This window comes from Schistocerca americana, chromosome 1, assembly GCF_021461395.2.
Source record: "Schistocerca americana isolate TAMUIC-IGC-003095 chromosome 1, iqSchAmer2.1, whole genome shotgun sequence".
Taxonomy (NCBI): Eukaryota; Metazoa; Arthropoda; class Insecta; order Orthoptera; family Acrididae; genus Schistocerca; species Schistocerca americana.
The window spans coordinates 1,105,141,884-1,105,161,202 of record NC_060119.1 but is presented as its reverse complement, the minus strand read 5'-3'; the positions used below and the strand labels follow the sequence as shown (position 1 = coordinate 1,105,161,202).

The following is a 19,319-nucleotide window of genomic DNA, read 5'->3' as shown; positions in this document are numbered from 1 at the left end:
GATAGCTGCTAAATAAAGTCAATAAAGAAGTCTTAAGCAGGTGAAGTGGCGTGTGTTCTTGGTGATTTAAAATTAGACTAAATATCGTCAAGCAACATCTTTTGGGAAATGCTGCTAATATTACGTTACAGCAGTTATATTTGGTGACCCTGACGTGATAATAAGAAGATATGACGACAAACCGGAGCGTTTCCGAAGATCGCCTGGAAGCAAACAAGGTTAGCATCAGAATTCCGCCTTTTTGGAGTGAAAAACCCGAAATTTAGTTCTATCAAGTAGAAGCACAGTTCAGCATTTGCAAAATTGTCACAGAAGAAACTAAATTTAATCGCTTAGTGTCACAATTAGAACCAAAATACATCGAGAATATTTGGGACATTATTTGCGGCACAGATGCGAATAAATATTCGTTGGCTAAGGAACGTCTACTGAATATTTTCGAAGAAAGTGAAGATAAGCGTATTAAGAGATTACTTACTGGAATTGATTTGAGAGACCAAAAACCTAGTCAGTTATTACGCAAAATGCAAGCCTTGGCAGGTGTAGATGTGTCAGAAAAAGTCCTAAAGACACTTTGGCTAGAAAAACTTCCGGATTCTATAAGGAGCATTTTAATTGTCAGTGACGAGGGACTCGAAAAGGTGGCTGTAATGGCTGATAGAATAACAGAAATAAATCACCGTAACGAATTGTTCGGTACAAAAAGTGGTGCTTGTAGCCAACAGGATGTTTCGATAACAATGAGTGACTTGATGACGAGAATTTTCGGGGCTGGGGCAACAAATGAGCGCGCTGTCAACTGGTTATCGAGGCAGGTCTCGTAACAGAAGCTGTGAGCGTCAATGTAAAAGAAGTCGCAGTAAGTCTCGAAATAAATACAACCCCAAGGGCAAGTACTGTTATTACCACTTTTGCTTTGGGCAGAGCTGCAAGCCTGAAAAATGCACACCTCCATGTAGATGAACTGAAAAGGGAAACGCGACCCAGCAGCTGAATTAGCGGCAAGTTCTGCTGCCCAAGTCCATTGCCGCAAAACCCGCTTATTTGTAACCGACAAAAAAACGGGATTGCAATTTTTAGTCGTCAGTGGGGCGGATGTTTCTGTAATTCCCGCTCATGCAAATGTTAATGGTGAGTCACCATATAAATTGTAAGCTGCAAATGGTACCGAAATTCCTACTTACGGAATCGAACTTCGTACTATTGATCTGGTACTGCGACGTCAATTTCAATGGCCATTTATAGTTGCGAAGATCAATAAAGCTATATTGGGTGCCGATTTTTTGAATAAATTTCAATTATTAGATGTCCATAATAAAAGGTTAATAGATGATGTAACCAAGCTCAATGCTGAGGGTAAAGTTAAGTCAATCTCAGAGGAAAACGTCCTGAGCACCATGAGCCAAAACATAAAATTTACAGATCTACTGTTACAGTATCCAGACATAGCTAAACATAATTTGGTATCTAGCGAAATTAAACATGATGTCAAACACTATATTACCACTGAAGGCCCGCGTGTGTTTTCTAGTGCAAGACAATTAGACCCAAAGCGCATGGCGATGGCAAAACAAGAATTTAAATTCATGTTAGATAATGGCATCATTAGACCATCTAAATCTGCATGGGCAAGTCCTCTCCATATTGTACCTAAGAAGGATGGCTCAATACGTCCGTGTGGAGATTGTAGACAGTTAAATGAAAGAACAATTCCAGGCCGTTATCCTGTACCTAGAATAGAAGATTTCCATTGCATTCTTCAAGGCAAAAACATATTTTCTAAAATCGATCTCTTTAAGGCCTATTATCAAATACCTATTGCTGAAGAAGATAAGCACAAAACAGCTGTAATCACACCATTTGGACTGTATGAATTTAATGTCATGAGCTTTGGATCCCGTCCACTACCTGAGAAAGTACAAGCAATTTTAGAGTATAAGTTGCCTGACGAACTTCATGAGCTCCGCAGATTTCTTGGCATTGTCAACTGCTACCGTCGATGCCTTAAAGATGCGGCACAGACTCAAGCTGTTTTGCATGACTATCTTAAGGGAGCAAGAAGGAAGGATATTAGACAAATTCAGTGGACTGAAGAAGCAAAGAAAATGTTTGAGAAATCTAAACAAGATATAGTAAATGCTGCATTATTGGCTTTTCCTAACTCGAAGTTACCCCTAGCATTATGTACAAACGCATCAGATATTGCTGTTGGTTCTGTGCTCCAGCAACTGGAAAATGGAAATTGGAGACCTGTTGCATTCTTTTACAGTACCTATGACCGAGAAGTATTGGGAATTTACCTTTCTGTAAAAAATTTAAGCATTTACTGGAAGGAAGAGACTTCATAATTTTCACTGATCATAAGCCACTCACATTTGCTTTCAAGCAAAACAATGATAAGGCATCTCCTCGACAGATGAGACAGTTGCAGTACATTTCACAATTTTCGACCGATATTCGTCATGTCAGTGGCCATGACAATATTGTTGCAGATGCCCTATCCAGAGTTGATGAAGTAGTAATACTGGACTATGATGAAATTGCGAAAAACCAGCAACAAGATCAAGAACTACAGCAACTCCGAACAGGGAACAATTCCTTAAACTTCAAGTCATATCAACTTCCATCATGAAAATATTGTGGTGTGACACATCCACTGCAAATATCAGACCTTATATTCCTCAACATTTTCTTTATCAAATATTCACGGTTTAGCTTTTCATCCTGGCATAAAGGCAGCAGTGAATCTGTTGAGTAGCAGTGCAATTTGGTCAAACATCAAAAGTGATGTGCGACAGTGGACTAAATCCTGTGTCAGTTGCCAGAAAACCAAGGTCACTCGCCACACAAAATCACCGCTAGAGAAGTTTGAAGAACCTGATGAACGTTACAGTGTTGTACACATTGACCTCATCGGACCTTTTCCTCCTTCTAATGGCATGACTTAGTGTTTAACTTGTATTGACCGTTTCACATCTTGGATGGAAGTCATACCACTTGAAGATAGTTCAGCTGAAAAAGTGGCAACAGCCTTCTACCAGCACTGGATTGCAAGATTTGGTGTACCATCGCAGGTAATCACTGACCAAGGAGCACAGTTTAGATCGCAGTTGTTTAATAGTTTGGGCATAGTATGTGGAATGAAAATTCAGCACACAACGCCATATCATCCTCAATGCTATGGCAAAATTGAGCGACTACATAGAACTGAAGTCTGCAATCAAGGCCCATAACAGTTCTAATTGGACAGAAATTCTGCCTACTGTTCTACTGGGGCTGCGCACTGCAGCGTGAGAAACATCGCCATTCGTCTTCAAAATATTAAAAATAATCCAAACCCCCCACCCGATACTGGTAGCCCACCCGACGAACTATCCTATGGGCGCCCATGAATAACGCTCACTGCTGCTGTTGTAACAGTTTTGTTATCGTCTTACCAAATAATTTGTTGCTTTTACTTCATTTTTTGTCTATACTTCAAACCTCTTTCTCCCTGTCTCTCGTCTACAGGTACTTTCTTTATGTGGTAATTTCCAAATTTCTAAAATACCGACAGGCCTACTATCTCAGTGTCAGTTTTATGTTTTCGCTTCGTGAAATTGCGGAAGAACTGTCTCTCTGCGCGAGAAGATGCTCTTTCGCTTAATTACGCTCTGTAGCCTAATATTTTACGACAGCTAAAACAAAAAAAACACGTTTTTAACATTCGTTTTTCACTCACTGATTTAGTGTAGCATTCACGTCATATTACACTACCGGTACACCTTACAGGCATCATTCACCTTCGTAATAACTTCACGTATTCCTCGTCTGTTTAATAGGCTGTTAACAATAGAAAGCATTCAGTCGATAAAATCTCACTTTTGGAAACAGGCTTAGTTCTTCGGTACGTTTTCCGATTATTACGAAGCTCCACATTACAAATTCGCACAATTGGCGTTTGCATAGGGATATCAACGTTATAAAAATGGAATATCAGACATACTTACAGCACTGGCACAAATACGTAATTCGTTTCTCATCTTTCAGTGTTAATTTTACAACTGGTTTGGGGAACTGTTCTACTAGCTCAGAAAAATAGTAGTATGTACTGATTTTCTGATGCTAGCAGCAACACACGGGAAAGAAAATTTTGACAGACTAAAACTTATTGGCGACTGTAAACTACTTTTTTTGGTGTTGTAGTAATTGAATTGTCATCAACTTTACAGAACGCTCCCTTTCCCACCTCTCTTGCCGCTTCCCCGCGACTAAGCATGACAGAGGCTCCCGCATGACAGAGGCAGGAACACTCATGACGTAAATGTAAACACATTAGTCTACTGAAATACTTTGACAATGCACATTGCTATTAAATTGGTCTTAGTACACCTTGAAAATTAAAACATGGCTTTTGTCTTAGCAATCTTATTTGTTTCGTGACATATTTTGTGACAAAGTTTCACAATTGATTCAAATGTTTTGACTACGTAGCCATGAGGAGGTTGCTAATTGCTATCAAGGTCAAAGAGTTTAAGTGGAGTGAGGTATATATACCAGCGCAGTTCTGTTACGCGTAGTAGCCCAGTGCTAGGGTTGATCTGTGTACAAAATTTCACGTAGTTGTATTACTCGGTCATAGTATTAACAGTGAAATTGTGCTCGTGTATGATACAACAGAACGAAATTCCAACGGCATAAGGTATTTATATTTTTATTATGCCCTTTTTGTAACAGTTGTCATGAATTGGAAGAACTTTAGCACAGCTGTCATTCACTAATTGGAATACATATCGCGTTGCATAAATATTTGTCGATTTTCTTAGTACCCTCCAGCTGTGTCTTTAGTTGGTGGACCAGGGAGAAGTTTGCCGTTATAAACATTGTTTTTAGTAGGTGCCGACAATTATGGGATGTGTTAACTGGTTAACGTTTTTGTAGCAGATTCATTCTCTTGGGCCTCCTACATTTTATAATTAATTATGGGAAAATGTTCATTACCGCATCTGGCTCTTAATGTTGAAACAATGAATAGTGGTTACTATTCAGCTCAGTAAGTTGTCAAGCATTGTATGCAGGAAGTGTCCACAAAGTAGTGTCCCTTTAGTAATGTTATTGTTATTGCTGTCCGCTAATTCTGATTGTAAGTGATTGTGAATTTCACAGGTTATGCTAGATTCATTCTTGATGGCACCCACAAATATCATGTATTGTATTGGCAAGTTATGTGGCAAACTGTAGGTATGTGAAGAGGTTCCGAAGACATTCCCACAAGTAGTTGTGTTATCAATTTTACATGACATTGTTACGTCATGTTTCTGTAGAACAAACTTTTTTTTTTTTTATCTTAGTTGCATTGCCCCAGATGATTATGCAAAAGAAAGGTATCGGGTATGTGTGCAATCCCTTTTTTTTTTTTTTTTTAGGACAACACAGTGGGAAAGAATGCAAACCAGGCAGGGCTGAGCTTTTTGGTTAATGTAACTAATTGTGTGTTCATATCAGCTCAGGTTATTTGATCTCTAAAGCTCCACATTGGGAGAGAGTATATGGTGCTGGTTCATCACCTGTACGGAAGACTTCGCCTAGGGTCTCCTTTCTCTATACACCTCATGTGTAGGTTTGTCTTAAAAGTTCACATGGCCTTTCATTAGCCCTATCGTGAGTTTAGTATATCTTATGTTCAAGCCCTGGGTTAAGGAACTTCTCTTAAAGCATGGCATGGGCATCGGCATCATGAGCTTGACATGTTGTTTGTTTTTGGATCATAGTCCATGTTGCCTTTTGATCCAGTTTCATAGTTATGATTTAACCATTCCTTCGTGATGGTTAGGATAGGATCCAATGCAATAAAAGAAGTTGTCACACCTATCCTGGGCAGGCTATCGGATTGTTCATTGTCACTTGATTCCTGAGTAACCAGGGACTTACAGCAGGTTTACCCTGTTGCTTTCATCTTTATTTATTTACATTTTCTGCTTGTAGGCCAGCAAGCTGACGTCTTTTGCAAATGCCGTACAAAGGGTGATTAAAATAATATCTATATTACACTTACTCACAGTAATGCTACATACATTTCTCTTAATAGTTGAATTATATTACATCTTACAACAGAGGGCAAGTAGATTAGAATTCATTGAGTAAATATAAATATTTATTTACTAAGAAGGCTTTTAACTCCCTGTGGAACAGTTTGGTTCACAAGTTTTCAAAGCATGTCCATGGCAGCTTGTTGAACCATATCTGCCCATTAATATAAGGACTATTATCGGTTATTTTTAATTTTTTCCTCTGCGTGAAGTAATTATCCTTACTTCTGTATGATAATTATGTGCATCAGTGCACTTATTTAGTTCGTTTTTACTATTCAGAAAAAGTATATTAAGTTTATACAAATACAAGGAGTATACGGTTACATATTTTTGTTGGACAAAGGTTTCATGACAGGACTGTCTGGATTTTAGTCCATGCATTAACCAATGGCTCTTTTCTGTAATGCTAATATTCTATTCAGGTGCAGGTCTGCTGCACAACCCCACAGTCCAACACCACAATTAAGAAATGTGTAAACTGTTCCACAGTAAATAATTTTTAGTATTCGAGTAGGGACTATTTTTACCAACTGAGTTATCAGATACAGGCAGCAGCTGATTTTCTCACATACAGAAGAAATTTTGTTTCCCAAATGGAAATTTTTGTCCAGTTCGACACAAAGAAATTTAATGTTATCTGTTTCTGTTGATGTAATATCACAAGTATTGTTTATTTCAGCCTCATGGGAACTAATTGTTTAAATGTAAGTAGCTGGGATTTACTGATGGTGTTTAGGCCTTTTTGTAGAAAATATTTAGTTACTTTCATCATGCCCTTAGTTGCAGCTGAGTGTGATATCTCCAAGTCTTTATCATAAAATAAGAGAGAGGTGTCATCAGCATAGATTACTGGATGGGAGTTGAAGGGTTGTCATGTCATTGACATAAACCACTAAAAGAGAAAGGGACCAAAGATCGATCTCTGGATTACTGTATCTCGAAAAGACTGGCAATCTATTACCTAGTTATCTGTTTTACATGTAAATTTAGTACACTGTTTGCAATTTGTCATGTAGTGGTCAGTAATTGCATAAATGAGTCCTCGGTGTTGGAAGCCTTCAGTTTCTTAAAGAGCAACCCATGGTGTCACAAGGGCTTTATTTTGCAACAATCTTTGATCTCATCACATGGGCTGACAGATTTCAGGAGCTGCTTGGTTGTCTGAATAAGCGTAGATGCTACTGTTTTTGTAGTGCCCATGCAAACACTCTCCAGCCACACACATGTTGATGGCAGATATTTCTACCTGGAATACTGTGACCAGCTTCCGTAGAAAGATGACACACTCTGGTTTAGCCTGGACCCCATGAATCCTGGCTCCAACATCTTTGTTTGTTTTTGACTCTCCAGTAAATCATACTCTCTCTTCTGCTTGGTGTTGTGTTTTGTTTTTCCTCTGATCCGTACATCCAATTGTTACACTGAAATGTCTATTGAAGCAGTTGGAAGGTATTTTATAGCCGGTGTTTCCCTAGCCATTCTTGTGTTTCACATTCCCTGTTTTGCAGTGGGATTCTGGATATCCTAAAGGTACCCATCTATATCTAGTTTTTAGCCTGTATACTCCTGCTGCCATCTCCATTTTTACCCACAAGCGTGATGGGGTCGTGTCCAGCACAGGCTCCATCCCAATGGTGGGTATGCAGCTAATTCCATCCATTAAGCTAAGCAGACCAATCTCTACTTTGTTCCACCATACAGTAACCCAAGGCCAATGGAAGCATCCAATTCCACACATCGGGTCAGTGGAGGTGTCCGATCCCACCCGTCAGCTTTGACCCGTGACGTAAGGGTGTTGTGTGACGTCATGACAGCATGGAGTTTAGTGTGTGTGTGTGTGTGTGTGTGTGTGTGTGTGTGTGTGTGTGTGTGTGTGTGTGTGGTGTTGTTGTTGTTGTTGTTGTTGTTGTTGGGGCCAACCAAGTTTGCAGTGCTGGAATTTGTTGGTGGTATGTAATTTTTTTTTCTTTTTTTCTTCACAAGTTGTGATGTTTTGTGTATTTATGGTGTATAGAATGTGTTTTAATTGGTTTAGGGATGTTTGATTTTTAGATTTTTGAGGTGTGTGGTTTTGGTTTTATTTCTCATAGCTGTAAGGGTTGGTTTTTGGTATGCCTTTTCCCCACAGCAGGTGAAGCACATTAAATAATGTTTTTAATTGGCTTACTGACACATTGGTTCGTCTTGATCAATAATCTTAATGTTCTCTAGTGGAGGGAGAGAGAGAGAGAGAGAGAGAGAGAGAGAGAGAGAGAGAGAGAGAGAGAGAGAGAGAGAGAGAAGGGGTGTTCACACATTTCAGCATAGTAATGTGATTTTTATTCTGTTTTTAGATGTTTCCACATATAAAAAGTCTGCTGCAGAGACAGCAGCACGTAGCGGTTGCCACTCATAACACTCAGTTTGCAGCAACCAAGACAACAGCTGCTGTGCAAGAGACAGCCACCAGTGCCCCAAAAGCAGGAGCATTCACTTCAGGCCGTGGTATGAGAGATTAATTTGTTAATTTGTTCTGTACTGAATACTGATGGAAGATAACGGCAGGTCACAGTATATAGGTGTTGGAGGAAAAGTTATACGAATGTAATTCATGAAGCATCTAGCCAGATCTTGGTTAATGATTTCATTGAAATATTGGTTATTGCTTGTGGTGCAGACTGCAGGTCCGTACCCACTCATTGACACTGGGAGCTACTCCATTAATCTTTACACAGTGTGATATTTATGTCGTAAAAGGTGACGAAAAGAACAAACCACTAATAGGGCTAACCCCCCTTTTAGTGTGATTAGTCGGTTCAGGACAGAACTAAAGAAGCCTCGGACAAGCACCGTCATGGTCGGGGACGCCGCTTGAACCCTATGCCCGTCCACAATGGTAATGACACTGCTAGCCACACGGAAAATGATTTAAATCCAAATAGAGGTGTTTTGCAGGATATGCTTCCTGCAATCACCATAGAAGGAAAACAAAGACAGAGGATGAGATGGTCAGATGAAGTCAACAGACACCTCATGTTCTGTTATTACCAAGCAACAAATGTAGGAACCAACTGGATACAGATCACAAGTGTACACAACATTTATTACCAGATACACAGAATTAAAATTTTTAACAGAACAATGACTAGCTGATCTCAGAAGAAGAAGAAAATACAGTAATGGACTCAAACATCCCAGAGCAAACAAACAAAGAACAACACGCATCAATTAAACAATCAGAGGAAATCGAAATCTTAAGACAGCCACCAGGACAAGCACAAATAGAACACGAAGTGACACACATGTTAGATATAAAAGAAAAAATTGAGCTGACGTATATAGAATACAAAGACACAAATACAGACATTAGACCAATCTTGCATAGACCACCAAATAACCCACAAGTCAAAACAACAATAACAATAACAACTATCAACACAATCATACACAACAAAATAAATGAAAATACAACTATGGAAGAGTTACAACTACTGGTTTATACAGGAGCACTCACTACACTAAATATACACACTAGGCATAGATCAGAACGAACCAACCAACACACGGAAGAAACCCACAAAACCAGCATGGCAACACAGGCTGCAGATCAGAATAGAAAAACTGAGAAGACATCGGACGGCTAACACAATTTATAAGAAATGAAATGTCAGACAAAAAACGAAAAAGGTTAGGTAAAATCTCACAACAAGAAGCGATAGAGCAATTAGATGAAAAGAAGCAGAAATTACAAGCATTGGCCAAACGACGTAGAAGATACAAAAAAAAAATGAAAATAGAAGGAAACAAAACCAAACATTAAACACAAACAAAAAGAAATTTTACCAGACAATAGATAACACACACATTAAAATAGACAATCCACCAAACATAACAGACATGCACGGTGGATACAAGCAGAAACAGACACATACAAGATGATACCACAAATGCCTGAAGTGATAATTTTTCAACATGAAGTCACCCCAGCAATTAATTCTATGCAAAATTGGAAAGCCCCTGGAAAAGATAAAATAGCAAATTTCTGGCTAAAGAAGTTCACCTCAACACATTCACATCTAACTAAATTATTTAACATGAATATAATAGAGGGAAACATTCCATGTGGGAAAAATATATCTAAAAACAAAGACTCTGTAACTTACCAAACGAAAGCGTTGGTATGATGATAGGAGACAATAAACACACACACACACACACACACACACACACACACACACACACACACACAAATTTCAAGCTTTCGCAACTCAAGGTTGCTTCATCAGGAAAGAGGGAAGGAGAGGGAAAGACAAAAGGATGTCGGTTTTAAGGGAGAGGGTAAGGAGGGTCATTCCATATCAAATCACCCAATAAAAAATAAATTTTACACCCACCTCCTTAGATTTTCATGAAATTTGGCTCAAATGGTTGTAATACCATCCTGACAACACCTGCAAAATTTTTTTTTGCTGTATCTCTTATAGTTTCTTTTTATAAATTTTTAAAGTTTTTATGCTTTGCGTTTTCCGAACCTTCGGAAATGGTAAATTTAATTTGTATTCAAAACTTTAAAATTGCTTATCTTAAAAACTCTTTTAGATAACATCATGAATTTTTGCAGCAAGTTTATTTATTATACATATCTGAAGATAAAAATGATACTATTAAAATGTATTAATATTTTCTATGAAATATATATATTACCGATGTTTTGTTTCATAAGAATTGCAATATCTAGAGTCTCAGACCTGATAGAATGCTCAAATTTGTTTTAATTTACTCTTAAACATATAGGCTACTTGATAAAACAAAAATAATGATGGCTTTTTAACATGTTTATTAATTATAGTAGATTACATTATTAGAATTATGTACAAAGATAGTGTACTTACGACACTTATGTATAACCCAACTGATTGCTTGAAACATTGAATTTTTTGAGTAATTTTGTCTTTTTAATAAACATTAATGCTGATTCAAACTGTTTTTCCACTTCATCCAAGAGCTTTCAGTTCTTTTGATACAGTCTTTTTTGAAGTAATACATTCTTCCAGTGCTGCTTGATTGAGGTGCGTCTACTACACAGACTATGTGCTCCAAAGGCACTATGCAAGAATCTTCTCTTTCAGGCCAATAAAATGATGCAGCTGGTCCTGAAGGCTGTAGAAATAGAATTTCTGCATCTTCTTCATCATTGAATATTGTTTTTACCAGTCCAAAGTACCAGTTACCATCATAATTTGCAGCCACATAGCTATTTATGGATGGTTCAACATGAACCCAATCAGAAGAAGAATGGAAAGAAAAGACTAAGGAGGGTTTTACACTATCTGTAGTCCTTCTAATTTCAAGGTTGTTGGAAGTGGTTTGAAGTTATGAAAACTTCTTGTTCCAGAATGGTTCGGGTTGCTGAAAAAAGTTTTTCTAGTTTTAACCGTAGCAAATCAGCTTCTTTTTTTGTCAATAAAGTGAAAATGAATGGTTTTCAATATTTTTTTTCTTCACAAAACTTGTACACACAGATTGCTGTCATTATTTGTTCTTCGTCTGAAAGCTGTAGACTGGCTTTCCTTAAAATTCTTTTAATAGTTCCTCCTAGGCCATCACAAATTTACTTCCCATGACTTGTTGCAAAAAAAGAGTGGTGGGCCTTCAAATTAAAGTCTCTCAAGTGTTTAGTGAAATTTTTAAAACTGTTTCTATTTTTGTACTGCCCAGCACAGCCATCTGTGAAGTAGTGAACTGAGTCAATGTCAGTATGATATAATGACAGCCACTTTGTAATTTCTTTTTGTACAAAGTTAACAAAACCAGTGTCATGTTCTTGGTCATCACTAATAAAACAGTGGTTGGAAACAAAAACATTGTTTTCCTCATTTCTTAGAAAAACTCCAACTGGGTGTAGAGTACAACCACCTCTATTCCAGTGGTACTTTGGATCTCATTTTGTATAACAAAGGAATAATTTTCACTTAAATCAATCACAATAATTGCTGTTTTGGGTGGTGGGTCTTCTTTCAATCTTTTAAAGGCTGCTGATTGGGATTTTGCTATAAAGTAGTGTGGGGTGAGCTTTTCCAATGACCTAACCAATAAAGAAATGTAGTCTTAAACACTGACGGACTGTTTGATCATTTCCGCCCTGTCTGTGTTAACCCACTGACTGATTACAATTTCTTCTTCTAAATCATAATCTCCACTTAGTTTTTCAGTTAAGTACTCAGTTAGTACAGTATTTGCAAGACAGCTGTCGCAATGATGTAGCATGCAGTTTTGGTTTTCCGTGTTGCACACAAGCATATTAATTAGGTCTTTATAAGATTCTTCAATTTTCACAGCATCCAGTATTAGTTTAACATTCTGGTGGATACTGCATACACATACAGTGTGTGTGCCTGCAGCACCAGCAAGGATACACCATTTAGGTCTCAAGAAACAAAATTTTGAAAATCCTACTTCTACCTCAGGATTCTCCCGTTTGAAAGAATAATAGAGTTCTCTCAAGTTACACAAAATGAGTCTTTTTTTGCATGTACACATTTTTTTGAACACTTACTTTGTCTTTTGTTCCAGGCAGCACTCTGGAACTTTCATCCTTTTCATAAAAATCTGTTACAAGTCTTACTTTATTTCCAGAAAGAGTTTTACCTTTTTTTGGACCAGAAGTTTCCAAAATACCCTTTACAGATTTTAGCTTTCTAGCTTGTCGCACCATGTACTCACTTACATTAAATTCTTTCATCACTTTATTTCGACTGAATCTGGAGCCAAGGTCAGAATCTGGATTTTTCTAGACCTCCCAACAGATGAAATCTTCTCTTTCATAAGAGAAATCATTACATCACAATCCTTTGCTTTCTCAACCACACTTGTATCTTCTTCGTCATCAGAACTTGGTGCATAATATTTTAATGCTTTTGAAACCGCCTTTTTTGCAGTCATTTCAATACTGCTAACCTTCCTTTTAAAATAAGACCCTTTACTTTGTTCTGACAAGCCATGAAGCTTTATCGGTGTTAAATCTAAATTATCAAGAGCAACGTTTGTTTGTACGAGGGATTCATTTCTGGATTCCAATGATTCTAATTCAACCGTGACTTCATCATCTGTTTCACTTTCATTGACTTCAACTCTTAATTTTTCCTCACAAAAGTTACGGCATGTTGAGCAAAGCTTTTGTCCAGGTTTTATGCTAATATTTTTTGTCAGTAATTGTTTAGAAAGATCCAAGCCTACACTTCTCAACAATTTTTTGATGGGCTTTTTTTTTTTTTTTTTAGTGGGTCTACACATGTTGTTTGATACTTTTCAAAAACATTTAAAAAGTAGTAGCTGTGGTGTGAACATATATTCTTAAATTCACACAGATTAATTAGAGATCGTAAGTGGATCAAACCTTTTTCTTCCTCACTCAATTCAGATATTGGTTGTAACTTTTTTGAAGGTGTGTACGTTGTTTGGAAACAGTCAGATTTTTTAAATAATCTTACACTACAGGTTTGAATATCTGACATACTGATTTCACTTTTGGTCTGATTACTGTTCTGGTTACTTTTATAGGATATTGGAAAAGAATCTCTGTAAACTAAGTAACACTGCTTACTGAAAGTTCGAATAAACTTAATAAAATACTAGCCAAGCACTATTTAACACTGAATTTTTTGCTTCAAAACACAGGAGTAACAGAACAAAATCCAAGCGTACATTGTTACTCCAAGAAGACAAAAACTTATTTTCGGTGTCTAAGTCACTTGGTACTTTTTATTTTTAAAATATAATTAATATTATTTTAAAAATTAGATAACTATTAAACAGGTTAAAAAGCCAACATAATTTTTCTTTTATCTAATAGCCTATACAATTAAGAGTATTTTAAAACAAATTTGAGCTTTCTATCAGGCCTGAGACTCTAGATATTGCAGTTTTTGTAAAACTAAACATCCGTTAGCTTAAAAACTTATTCCAAAATTTCATACTGATATCTTGAGTATTCTTTAATATACAAATTTTTTTAGTTGTGAGTACACGTTTAAGTTACGATTTACGACTGCTGAAACAACGCCAAATCTAAAAACTTTAAAAATTTATTAAAAAAAACTATAAGAGATAGAGTAAAAAAATTTTACAAGTGCTTTCAGGATGATAAAAGAAGTAATTGTACCAAGTGTCATCAAAATCTGACATGGTTGGTGTCAAGGCCTGGGTGACTTGACATGGCCCAGGAGTCATTCCAGTCCCGGGAGTGGAAAGACTTACTTTAGGGGGAAAAAAGGACACACACACACACACACACACACACACACACACACACACACACACACACACACACACACACATCTGCACGTATACAGACACAGGCAGCCATATGTAAATGCAAAGAGGTTGGGCAGAGATGTCAGTCGAGGCAGATGTACAGAGGCAAAGATGTTGTTGAATGACAGGTGAGTTACGAGGGGCGGCAACTTGAAATTAGTGGAGGTTGAGGCCTGGTGGGTAACGGAAGGAGAGAATATATTGAAGGGCAAGTTCCCATCTCCGAATTTCTGATAAGTTGGTGTCAGTGGGAAGTATCCAGATAACCTGGATGGTGTAACACTGTGCCAAGATGTGCTGGCCGTGCGCCTTGCCTCCAAACCTCTCTCCCAATCTGAAACCTCTATCCTATCCAAAGGCCTCACCTTCAGCCCTACTCCCAGATTCAACCAAACAGCCCTTGTCAAAGATTTGCTGTCCTACACTTGTAGTCTCTGCTGGAAATATCACTTTGCCACGAAGAAAAATAATCTCAATCCTACTCCTAATGATCCAACTCCCCAAGACACTATCCAAACTGAACCCTGCCGGAACAGTTCCGTCCTCCGTCACAGTGGGACCCACCTCCTCTTCCTCAAAATCACCCTCTCCAAACCTTCCAGGAATTTCTGACTTCCAGCCTTGCCTCTCAATCCTTCTTAAAAAACCTTAATCCTATTCCCAACATCACCACAGCTGAAGCCCAGGCTATCCGTGATCTGAAGGCTGACCAATCCATCTTCATTCTTCCGGTTGACAAGGGTTCCACGACCGTGGTACTTCATCGTCGGGAGTATGTGGCTGAGGGACTGCGTCAGCTTTCAGACAACACTGCATATACTGTGTTGGGAGCCCACATCCTTTTGTCTTTTCCTCTCCTTCCCTCTTTTCTGATGAAGCAACCTTGGGTTGTGAAAGCTTGAAATTTGTGTGTGTTTTTGTGTGTTTTTTTATTGTTTCCTCAATAAATAATATCACATCACAGCCAATACAGATTAAGCATGAAATATGCCAAGGAGACTCATTAAGTCCTTTCTGGTTCTGCCTTGCTCTGAACCCACTATCCAACATGCTAAATAATACAAATTGTGGATATAATATTACTGGAACATACCAACACTAAATCACACATTTGCTATACATGGATGATCTAAAACTACTGGCAGCAACAAATCAGCAACTCAACCAATTACTAAAGATAACAGAATTATTCAGCAATGATATAAATATGGCTTTTGGAACAGACAAATGTAAGAAAAATAGCATAGTCAAGGGAAAACACTCTAAACAAGAAGATTACTTATTGGATAACCACAGCGACTGCATAGAAGCAATGGAAAAAACAGATGCCTATAAATATCTAGGATACAGACAAACAATAGGAATAGATAATACAAATATTAAAGAAGAACTAAAAGAAAAATATAGACAAAGACTAACAAAAATACTGAAAACGGAATTGACAGCAAGAAACAAGACAAAAGCTATAAATACTTATGCTATACCTATATTGACCTACTCATTTGGAGTAGTGAAATGGAGTAACACAGAACTAGAAGCACTGAATACACTTACACGATCACAATGCCACAAATATAGAATAGATCACATACATTCAGCAACAGAAAGATTCACATTAAGCAGAAAGGAAGGGGATTTATTGACATGGAAAAACCTACATTATGGACAGGTAGACAATTTAAGAAAATTCTTTATAGAACGAGCAGAAACTAGCAAAATACACAAAGCAATCACTCATATAAATACATTGTCTACATCATTGCAATTTCATAACCACTTCTACAACCCTTTAGTTCACATAACATCAATAGGTACAAAGAAAGTTAATTGGAAAAAGAAAACACTATATGGCAAGCACCTGTATCATCTAACACAGCCACACATCGATCAAGACGCATCCAACACATGGCTAAGAAAAGGCAATATTTACAGTGAGACGGAAGGATTCATGATTGCAATACAGGATCAAACATTAAACACCAGATATTACAGCAAGCATATTATTAAAGATCCCAATACCACAACAGATAAATGCAGACTTTGCAAACAACAAATAGAAACAGTAGATCACATCACAAGCGGATGTACAATACTAGCAAATACAGAATACCCCAGAAGACATGACAATGTAGGAAAAATAATACATCAACAACTTGCCATACTACATAAACTAATAAAACAACACGTTCCCACATACAAGTATGCACCACAAAATGTACAGGAGAATGATGAATACAAATTATACTGGAACAGAACCATTATAACAGATAAAACAACACCACATAACAAACCTGACATCATACTCATCAATAAAAAGAAGAAATTAATGCAACTAATCGAAATATCCATACCCAATACAACAAATATACAGAAGAAAACAGGAAGAAAAAATTGAAAAATACATCCAACTGGCTGAGGAAGTCAAGGACATGTGGCATCAGGATAAAGTTGACATTATACCAATTATACTATCAACAACTGGAGTCATACCACACAATATCCACCAGTACATCAACGCAATACAGCTACATCCAAACGTATACATGCAACTACAGGAATCTGTAATTATTGATACATGTTCAATTGCCTGAAAGTTCCTAAATGCAATGTAACATATACCGCTTTCCATTTTTAACCAGACATAAAGTCTGTGACAGGAAAGAGAAATAATAATAAGAATAATAATAAGAATAATGCTGCAGAAATGATAATTAAGTTTACAGTGTTGTGTTTGTAGTATTTTTCGTTGGATTAAAATAATGTTGTTGTTGTTTATTGATTTATTTATTTCATGCAAGTAATATAGAAGTTGTCGTGGTAATATTATAATAAAAATGAATATCTCAAAATGTAGATTATACAAAATACTAAAGTATGCTTTAAGGCTAGGACAAGTGGTCAGGCGTGGCCTTAATGAAGGAACCATCATGGCTTTTGCCTGAAGTGGTGTAGGAAAACCCAAATCAGGATGGCCAGACAGAATGAATCCCACCCTCCTGAGTGTGAAGTCACTGTCTTAAAAGATGCATTGCCTCATTCAGTTGATGCCTGTTATGCAATGTTGTTTGATTTACACAAACAAATCTTATGATAACTAATAAAATGAAAACATAATTTTGATTTCCATTGCCACACACAGTAATGACATCTGCTGATGACTTCTGGGCCATGAAGATGCTGCTATGCCCCTTGCGATAACTCCAGCCTTTTTAGACAACCAGTTCCTGGGCCACCAACATTAGAGTATGCCCATGGGGCATACTCTCCTCTCATCTGTCCAACTGCAAAGACTGCGTCAACAAGGCATTACTGCCATGCAGTTCAGATCCTGACACTTGACTTTCTTGCCGGAGTAGGAAACAGTGATCATTTGATCATACAATGTAGGCTTTCACGGCTGGTATTGTCTTCACTTAAAACTTCTGGGCTGATAGGCCGTGGTCGAAGTATAAAACTCTCCCCTGACGTTTTGTCTCCGACTGCGGGAGAATTCCTCGGAGGTACAGTGGCAAACTGCGAAGAGAACTCGAGGAAGTGCTAATTATATAGGCAGTACAGGGGGCGCCACTGTGATCGCGTGGCATTGGCTAAGAGATTGTCTCTGGTAATGCCAACATTCTTGATTGAAAGTAATCGATCGTCACACTTGCGGTGCAATGCTGACATCCAAATTTTATTCAGTTTAACACCTTTGTCTTTCCTGTTAAAACTATTACGGTGTTTATCAATCTCGATAGCCTCTCTATACATGCGTGCATAATAATGCGAGGTTTTTGATGTGACACTTGTCTCGCTGAATTTTATTTCATGATCACCTTCCTGGTAAACATGTTCCGCTACGGCTGATTTATCCGTGTGACCCAGGCGGCAATTCATCTTATGTTCAACAAGACGGGTGTTCACACTTTTCTTTGTGGTACTGATATAAACCTGTCCACAACTACAAGGAATTTTTAATCCGAAAATCCAATTTACTATGGAGAATGAAAGGAATGGGCAATTGAATTTCCTGGATGTGTCTGTGATTAAATGACGGGACGGAACGTTGGGCCATAAGGTATAGAAAGGCCACACATACTGATCGTTACCTGCAAAAAGATTCAAACCACCACCCTAGACAAAAAAGAGGTGTAATGAAAACTTTGGTAGACAGGGCATACAAAATTTGTGAACCTGTTTATTTAAAAGATGAGATTGAACATCTACGGTCAACTTTAGTGAAGAATGGCTATTCTAGCAAGGATGTAGATTGAGCACTTTGCTGTAGGCAGAGAATCAGGTGCAACGACAAACAACAGTCGCCCAATGGGCGAAGTTTTTCTTCCGTTCATTAGTAAGGTCACAGATCGCATTGGGAAAGTTTTAAACAAGTATGGGGTGGAAACTATTTTCAGACCCACCAGGAAAATAAAAGAATATTTAAGATCGGCAAAAGATGCACGACACCCTTTGGCTACACTGGGAGTATTTAAAATTCCTTGTAGTTGTGGACAGGTTTATATTGGTACCACAAAGAAAAGTGTGAACAACCATCTTGTTGAACATAAGAGGAATTGTCGTCTGGGGCACACGGATAAATCGGCCATAGCGGAACATGTTTACCAGGAAGGTGATCATGAAATAAAATTCAGCGAGACAAGCGTCATATCGAAAACCTCGCATTATTATGCACGCATGTATAGAGAGGCTATCGAGATTGATAAACACCGTAATAATTTTTAACAGGAAAGACGAAGGTGTTAAACTGGATAAAATTTGGATGTGAGCATTGCACTGCAAGCATGATGATCGATTACTTCCAATCGGTAATGTTGGCATTACCAGAGACAATCTCATAGCTGACGCCACATGATCAACAGTGGCACCCTCTGTACTGCCTATATAATCAGTGCTTCCTCGAGTTCTCTTAGCAGTTTGCCGCTGTACCTCCGAGGATGTCTTCCGCAGTCGGAGACG

The 19,319-nt window shown here is 37.8% G+C and overlaps 1 protein-coding gene across 1 annotated transcript in view; it reads left to right on the top strand.

The window, feature by feature from the left end:
• Nucleotides 1-4,493: 4,493 nt before the first annotated feature.
• Nucleotides 4,494-19,319, top strand: part of LOC124550686 (UPF0389 protein CG9231) — a 28,024-nt gene continuing 13,198 nt past the window's right edge. The window contains exons 1-2 of the mRNA XM_047125414.1: nt 4,494-4,681; nt 8,405-8,555. Coding sequence (XP_046981370.1) covers nt 8,405-8,555 — 151 coding nt within the window. The 5' untranslated portion in view covers nt 4,494-4,681. The remainder of the gene's footprint in view (nt 4,682-8,404; nt 8,556-19,319) is intronic.